At 30.1% G+C, this 9106-nt stretch overlaps 1 protein-coding gene across 1 annotated transcript; it reads left to right on the forward strand.

Annotated features, from left to right (window-relative positions):
- The first annotated feature begins 139 nt into the window (after positions 1–139).
- Positions 140–8539, forward strand: LOC132723194 (delta-like protein B). The gene is made up of 8 exons (XM_060707870.1): positions 140–308; positions 818–962; positions 1518–1705; positions 3508–4004; positions 7337–7450; positions 7627–7746; positions 8100–8121; positions 8261–8539. The coding sequence occupies exons 4-8, from the start codon at positions 3812–3814 to the stop codon at positions 8535–8537; spliced, it is 726 nt and encodes a 241-aa protein (XP_060563853.1). The 5' UTR covers positions 140–308; positions 818–962; positions 1518–1705; positions 3508–3811; the 3' UTR covers positions 8538–8539.
- The last annotated feature ends 567 nt before the right edge of the window (positions 8540–9106 follow it).

The following is a 9106-nucleotide window of genomic DNA, read 5'->3' on the forward strand; positions in this document are numbered from 1 at the left end:
TGTTTTTAAAAATTTGCCCTTTTATATCTCTTTTTTTTTAATATTTTTGATGAATTTGTTATTTCATACATACAGTGTAGAGAATGAAATAAACAAAACAAGTAGAGACGGAAATAGATATATAACTTATAACACTTATTTAATTGTTATTAGCGGTTTGGTAGCTTTTACCGAAGGTGATCCCGACTCAATACCAATATTTAACTATAAACTAACATGCACGGGAAACGAGAGATCTCTAAATGAGTGCACAATATCTAATGCAGTCATCGAAAATTGTACAAGAGCTGTTTATATAACATGCAAAGGTGAGTAATACATTCGAAAACATAAAAAATGTTTTGAACAGTTGTTGAAAAATTTCTTAAATTACGCTTTTGTATTTGCTGATGTAGAAAACATGAAAGCATATTTTTCAGGTGAATGGACATGGTTTTATTTATTTTTTTTGTGGTAGAAATTTATTTGTATTATTTTTGTGTATGACTTGTATATATTTGAAAATCGCTTAAGCAGCCAACTAACCTCCGTAAAATAGTTTTCCGCCGTCATCATTTTTTTTAATATAAACTGCCCGGTTAAACATTTTTATTTCTCAGAATAGATGTACATGTTTCAATTTACAATATACATGTACACAAGACATTTCAAATATTCTTAAAATAACAGGATTGGTGATTGTTAAATCTAGTGATTAATCGATTATATGACAGCACAAACATAATGACCACTATGGAAAAAATCAGATTTTAGCATTACCAAACTTACTGTAAGATTATTTAAATACAAAAACCTTAAAAGTTGAAATCTTATTCAGCTGTTAGATTGGCTACATGGAACGAGTATAACGATGAAGGTACTGTTGAGATATTTTACAACGGTTCTTGGGGATATGTCAGTTCTTTGGATTATGGATTCAATGACGTCACTGCACAATTTCTTTGCGAAACGTTTGGTTTTCGGTTTGTTTGTAATATTATTTAAACATGAATGGTTACTCCTGAAATCAAAACAAATAAAAGCATTTAGTTAAGTATTTCATGAACATTTATGAATAGATCATCGGCCTGTTGAATGTTGCCTTTTATTACCTGTTTTTTATTATAATTTAACGTTCATACACACAATATCTTATTAAAATGGGAATCGGAAGTGAATTGTATAAAATGATGCAATGATGCATGTTAAATAATTATTTCTTCATATTTATCTGAATTTAGACGTGTTAGACAAACTTTAAAATGTCCACATTTCTCTCTATTTAGTTTGTTTGTTTGTTTGATTGGGGTTTTACGTCACACCGACACAATTTAGGTCATATGGCGACGTTCCAGCTTTACTGGTGGAGGAAGACCTCAGGTGACCTTCCGTGCATTATTTCAGGCACGAACGGGCACCTGAATAGAACAACCGACGTTCCGTAAGCGCTCTATATTTAGTAAACACATGATGGTAAAAACCAACACTTTTAATTGTAATAGATGTTGTGAAATGAGAAAAAAGAAATTTTACATTAGAAATGTAGGTTTTAGTTCGGGGTATACCTTATTAGAGTCATATGTCGGAAAAGGTTGGTACGGATATTTGTCATGCGATGGTACGGAAGCAGACATCATGCAGTGCGAAGGACCTTCAAGCTTTAAGTTTGTACCACATTATCAATATTGGAATCCTATTTACGGAGCAACCTGGCTTCATTGTTTTGGTAAGTCTAATAATAATTGAATTTATTTATTTTTTTCATTGATATTCCGAAAACTCTATAATTTAATTGATATGTCAGGCGAAAAACTATTTTCTATTCTAAAAAAATAAATATTATAATGAAACAAAGAATAAAATTATTGTAATGAAAAATAATATCTCAGATCTTGTTGATTTTTTGTTAGCTAACATATACGGGGGCTTTTCGATAAATTTGGGGAATTTTGCAGTTACTATATTTTTCAAATATTTTTTCTTTATATTTACCGTTATTCTGTATTAAAGTAATACGTATACATTGTGAAGAGAGCAAAGATTATTCTCTATAAACGCTCTAAAAATTCTCGTAACCATAGTAACTTTATGTCTTGCTTGTTGCCGGGCTCCAATTTCCTACAATTTTAGTGCAAAAAACATCATTTTCGGAATAGAAAAAATGGCGCAAACTTAGCAGACGTTCAAGAAAGTCGGGAATTGATCACCTCGAAACTGTGATTCACAAAGATATGCTCCCGCCCATTGTGCTGCATTTATCATGCTTGATATAAGTCTGGAATTTGAAGTGTTGGAATATTCGCCATATTCTCCCATTCTTGCTCCTATGGATATCGATATCAGTTTCGCCGCGCCACCGACGCTGCCCTTTGAGTGTTGCATTACGACGGTGAACATGTGGGTGTATAGACATCAGATTATATAAGAAATGTGTAAGCATTATCCGCGATTGCGTTGAGAAAGTGCGATGCTCACTTGGCTTATGAATGACATTGACGCACGGAAATATATGTTTCTTGGTGTTAGTTAAATGAATGTAACTTTTTATGTATTGATATATTTGAATGAAAATTACAGATGCGAAAGTGTATTGTGAAAAAAATTAAATCGGTCTAGATCTATTTCTAACATTTCTACGATAAAAGTCCACGAAAATAACGAACAGTACATATATCAGCGATACTTCTGCAGCCTTGTTATACACAGTAACAGCGTTACTTTGACGGCAAAGCGCCGCTATCATCAACAGCGAAATAACGTGTTTTTTATCAATAATTCGGTCTGTAATTTTATCAATTTTCGTTTTTATTTGATAATGACCAGTAGATGTATGAATTTTAACTAATGTATTTCAATTATATTTGCTTATTATTTTGTGATTAAGGTAAAATCCCCCTATTGGGCACTATAAGGAACTGTTAAATTTACAACATCGGTAACTTATATGCCTTGATGGACACATGTATGCAACATTCAAACCAAGTTTACCGTATGGTTAACGAGTTATGGACATTTTTATGAACATTTTTATGAACTAAAGCTAGGTTATAAGAAAGGGCTCTTTTTCAGGATTAAGAAACCTTAAACAATCTATGATATCATCTTTATGAAAAATGTTTTCAATTTTATTATTGTTATTAAACAAATAATAACATTCAGCTAACAATCCACAAAAGCAAAACGATTGTTTATACTCAAAATTTATGAAATATACAAACAAATGTTACAATTGTTTTGAAATATAGGAAAGCTAATAATAAAATTTATACGTTTAAAACACGGCTTAAGACTTAGAAATCAACCGTCGCATGTAAATAAATATTAGTAAATTTTGTACATACTGATCACATGTATCCATTTTAAACTTATAATATTCTAGCGTAGTTGTTTTTTGTTTTTTTGTGTTTTTTTTTTGTCGGGGGGGGGGGTCAAAGTACTAGGATATATGTTTTATTGTTCATGTTGTCGAAATAATGTAACTATCAGTAGTAAACGTCAAAAACATTTAACCATTTTATTATTTCTTAGATTTTAATGTCACATCAATTCGATTAGTTAATGGACCAAATCCAAACGAAGGCGTTGTAGAGCTACAGATTGGTGGTCGTTGGGGATCAATTTTTATGAAAGACGAGAGAAATACGTCTCAAATAAAAACTGTTGGCAGTGTTCTTTGTAAAATCCTAGGATATGTGTAAGTATTTACATGAAGATAATATAGCATTAATGAATGGTTAATCAGTAGATGAAAGTACACAAGTTATTATTAAGAATCACAATCTAATTAACACATTGAACAAACATGTAAATTTATAGTATTTAGCTATTCTGTATGTCACTTTACTTTAATATGTATTATTATATATTATACAGGGGTGTTTCCGAAATATTGGATGCTTTTGTTATGGATTATACTAAGTATACCTGGATGTCGAATATGTCTTGCAATGGGAACGAAATAGATTTAACGGATTGTTCCTATACAATAGGAGGATGTTCATATAGCTTAGCTGTAAAGTGCGAAGGTATGCTCTCTCAACAAGTGTGATTAAGTAGAGTAATTTTAAAGATCCTGTATGATCCGAATAACCACATTAAGTGAAATTATAAATATATGTCATATATGTTTAAAATTATGCTAATAACATCAAAGAATATGTAAAATATGTACTGCAAATACTTGTGCATGTTATATGTACTCATTAAAATATATGCATTCATTTCTTATTGGAAAATTTCACTTAAACTTTATAGAAAATAAATTTCTTATTACCTCCCTTTATTTACATGAAATGTCAAATTCAGTAATATTTTTATAAATAATGCTTTTTGGAACCTACAATATTGATAAATCTTAATTTGAGCAGCATCATATTTATGATTAAAAACCATAAAAATGTGTGTTACAGGATCTTTAAAATATTTATTACTAAATTTGTGACATATGATTAACTATGATATTTGAAAATTCAAAATCATTTGTTATTTGAAATTTTCCCGGAACTATATTGTTGTCTTGTCAGAAACATTTTGTCATTACATTTTAGTTTGCACTTTCTATCCCGTATAACGCCGTCTATACACAGTGTAGATCAATACTGTCTAGGCTATCTGGTACATATTCTGCTGTAAACAAGATTTCAAGATTTTCAAGATTTTATTAAAGCACAAACATGTCTTTTGCCATAAACAATAATGGCGTGAATACATACATAAACATATAAACAAATACATCAAACATCTAATTACGAGAAAATTAATATTACATATATAATATCATAGTTATGAAATAAATACTAAGAATATACAAAATAATGTTTGAAATAAGTTGGAATTAGCTACCAGTTGTTTCTCTAGCTAGATTTGCATAGTGAATAAATTAAGACAATTTCTATAAAACATTCTGTTGTGAGCTATCCATTAACATTTTAAACTTGTATATTTGGCCAAGAGCAGTAGTATTTTGGTAAATGTTCTCTCCGTATATCAATGTAATACGGAAAAGGAAGTAAAAATGATATACTTTTTCCGCTACATTCATATTTCATTTTAAATGAAATCGTTGATTTTTTCAATATTTCTTCATCTTCCTTCTTCAATTATTTACTTATGAGCAGAACATCTTAAACATGAAAGGGATAGATCAAGATTCTTCTCTTTTCCAAACGTACTTTTAATTAAACTATACGTATCGAGTTCAGAAAACCATTGTTGTAAATATTGATCATATATACGTTGGACAACAACTTCAAGAAAAATAGGCTGAGGCTTATCAAATGAATAAGTAAACCCTAAGTCTTGTTAAAGACATTTAACATCGTTAGTCCATTTATTAACAAATTGTTATTATATGTCATCATCATAAGTTTATACGAAAAAGAAGTTGGATTCTTAGCAGTTATAACAAAAAGCTTTTCAATGCTTATCTTAAGTAAAATAAAAAGGGCAACTCTTTGTAGTTCACCATATACGGTAGCAATACTTATTTGTTGTCTGATATTTTATACGTGCTTCATAAACTTTCTATACACTATATCTGGTGAATTATGAAAGCCCAGTGTTAATTTTTGCCTCTGTCAATCTTTTATCTATATTTACTTTAAACGACATTCTTTACCAATATTTCTTCTACAGCCTTCGTAGCAACAAATTAATATATTTATGAAGAAGTTAATGTAATGAATGTACTGTGTTAATAAACCGTGTGTAAAAAATGAATATTATTGATTGATAAGATGCTTGATTACGGCTTTGCAAAATGTTGATTATTTATTATGTTGATTGCTTACACGATTATTTAAATATAGCATAATCTTTCTATTCAATTGTAAATGTGACTTAAATGATGAGAAAGGTGTCAAATTGTTATTGTTAGATATTTATTAAGAAAAAAACATGATTTGTGTTATAGAGACATATTGTTCTTGATTACCATTAGCTGCGTTAATATCTTAGCTTTGTGCTTTTTATACATCGAGAACTTAAAATACATGTACGTGTAAAACATACATTATATACCAATTTGTGAAAAGAACAAAGATATACATGTAATGGATTTAAACCTTTCTTTAATTTTGAAAATTAAACTCACACATATTCGGTAATGGGGCATATCAAGCTTTGCAAAAGCATTTTCTTCGACGTTTTCCATAGACCTGTTTAATTAACATCGCTTTTTAAAGATCTGTAAAAGGGGCGATCCAACGGAAGCATTAAAAACCACAAAAATACATGAAAATGGCAGACTGGATAATGGAAAATTGCAACATCCTCTCGATCTTAGCCCTCCAACATCAGCTTAAGCGGAGTTTAATCTTCAGAACGAAGATTAAAGAACAAATGTAACAGCACTAGTGTGGAATACGGGTCGACATTGTACAGCCGCACGACACTTGACACCTGTTTTGAATAAAAATCTGGAAAAGGGGTGGTCATTTAGAAGCAATGAAAACAACAACAAAAAATGCATGAAAATTGCATACTCATGGAACAGCACCAACGTGTCACATTAAAGATTCAATTCTAACCGCCGTATGAACACATCTGCAGATGTTCCAAAATTCAAACTTTAAACATTTTAATGTGTGTATGTTGCATTCTGCTTAAGCCGGTGCTAGAGGGCTTTAACGGTAACTTGCACTTTTTACAATCATTGCTCAGTACTGACTGGTTCCAGGAACGGATTCGGGAAAGCTTTTATAAACTTATAGCTTCATAAACAATCGAACACAAATAGATTATGAATAAATTAAGTACAAAATTTACAATGCAAATATAACATGGGAAAAATGTAAAAATTTAGAAGAAGATAATTATTTTCCTATTCTAGTAATTACATCAAGAGTTGGATGTAATACTTGAAAAATTCCAGTGTGTTTTATATGTTATCTTCGGGGTGCATATAATTTACTATTTTAGCACATATGTGTACTTTGGCTCCCCTACTATGTACTTTATTTATTATATACCTGTATACTTCTTTTTTATATATATTCTATGCATATATCAAATGCAACCCGACATAAAAAGCTGTATTATACTTGAGTGTGATCCGGAATGACGTTTCTGGTGTTACCCCAATTACGTTAAGGTTGAATAAAATAATCCCCTATAATAACTCAATTATGTATTTGAGAAAACATTGTTTTAGATTTTAAGAGATTATTTTCTACGTTCATTGCTCAGCGTTCTTTTAAATTACATTTCAAATATTAAATATTAAAGATTACATGGTTAGTTAGTTGTTCTTGCACGCGCAATTTCATCTAAGGATGTCCTTGATACTTTATGACAAAAGTTTAATTATCAGTGACTCCTGACATAAATGATAATATTGAAACAAATGCTTTTTATATAGATATAGACGAATGTTTGTCTCAGCCATGTGAGAACAATGGTGCGTGTGTTAACGCAATCAATGGATTCGTGTGTTCTTGTGATCAGGGATACGAGGGATATAGATGTCAGAATGGTATGGAAATAACAACATATACAAACTATACAAACTTTAAAGATTTTATTGATATAATTTTCATACAAATTCATGACCCTGGGAAATACTTATTCTTACTGGATTGAGTCAAAAATGTTTGAAATGATTTTCACTACAGGAGTAATGTCTAAATAGATTTTTTTTTGTGTTTCCAGAAGTTGGAGATCAAACAACATTGATAGTTGTACTGATATCTTCAATTTGCGTTTTATCAATTGTTGTTCTCGCTACTGTATGTTGCTGTTTAAGGTATAGAAGAGAACATAAAAAGACTAGTAAGTTGTCATTTAACAATCAAAATATGCATAGAAAAACAAACTGTCCTCTTACTTAAATTTCTTTTTTTTAAGATTTGCATTTTAATGTCAAAGATAACTTGATTCCAGCGAATAATTTTGTCGACCGAGTTCAAAGACTTAAGAATAGCCTTTAATGGTTTTGCCATATGGATATTCAAAGAAATATAACACATTCCTTTTATATCAACAAAGTAATTTACAAATCTTATTGTAAAACATTTCTAAGGATAAGTAAAAACAAAATGTATTCAAGTATTTGATACCATATCTGTAGATAAATTATTTCTTGAAATTACACATATTTTAACAAAGTCGTTGATGTCTTTCAGAAACGGACCTTTCGAACGTACTGTAAGTAATTATACCATTCATATTTTATTAGAAAATAAAAAAAGCATACTTTGACTATTGATTTTGCTATAACAATTATAAACAGACTGTTCAACTGTTCGATGTACCTGTCAATTATGAAACAAATCTTCTTTTCTAGTAATAGTGGTAAAGGAGGTTTGCAAAACACTGAAGAAGTTGAAACCGTACAAACAGAAATGGAAGAAGGGCATTACGACGAGGATGTTTACGACGGAATAAAGGAAACTACCGTGGCTGACGTTGCTGATTACATCAATCCGGGTGCAGATGTTGAACCACATAGAGATGCTGATGGTTATGTTAAATTTGCTGAAAATGATCGGAGTGTTGGTTATTACAAATTGAAGCACACGAAAACTGAAGATTATTCCAACTTGTGTGTATACAAATTTTGAAAGCACACGAAAACTGAATATTATTCCAAATTGTCTGTATACAAATTTTGAAGAAAAAAAACAATTTATCGTTTAACAAGTATATTTTTCAGATAACATTGCCAAAACTATTAATTGATATATATTGAATATATACAAGGATTAAAAGAGATCTTTATATAACTTATATTTTCATATTTTTCATATATCATGACTTACAAGTCTTTATACTTTGGAGAAAATGAGTGGGTATTATTTTTGTATTTCAGTTGTTTTTATTCTATGGTCAGGTGTGATGTTGTTTTTATCTTAATTCTTGTAATCTTGTACAGCGATACGTTGTTAGACGTTTATTGTACGTTATGTGATAACAAAATTACTATGTATGCTTTCCAAACTGAAGCTGCTCGTTATATAGGTAAACTATTTACTTTATTAATTTCTAATGTCAATCCTTATGAATTTTTGGGAATATTTACTTCAAGTTGGGGGAGATACTGTGGGAGCGTATAGCGATAAAATACATTTGAGCAGCGAATATTATTGTAATGAAGGGAGTTTTATATCTTTATTATAATCATTTGCTTCTT

This window comes from Ruditapes philippinarum, unplaced genomic scaffold (genome assembly GCF_026571515.1).
Source record: "Ruditapes philippinarum isolate M1 unplaced genomic scaffold, ASM2657151v2 ctg721_1_1_1_1, whole genome shotgun sequence".
Lineage (NCBI taxonomy): Eukaryota > Metazoa > Mollusca > Bivalvia > Venerida > Veneridae > Ruditapes > Ruditapes philippinarum.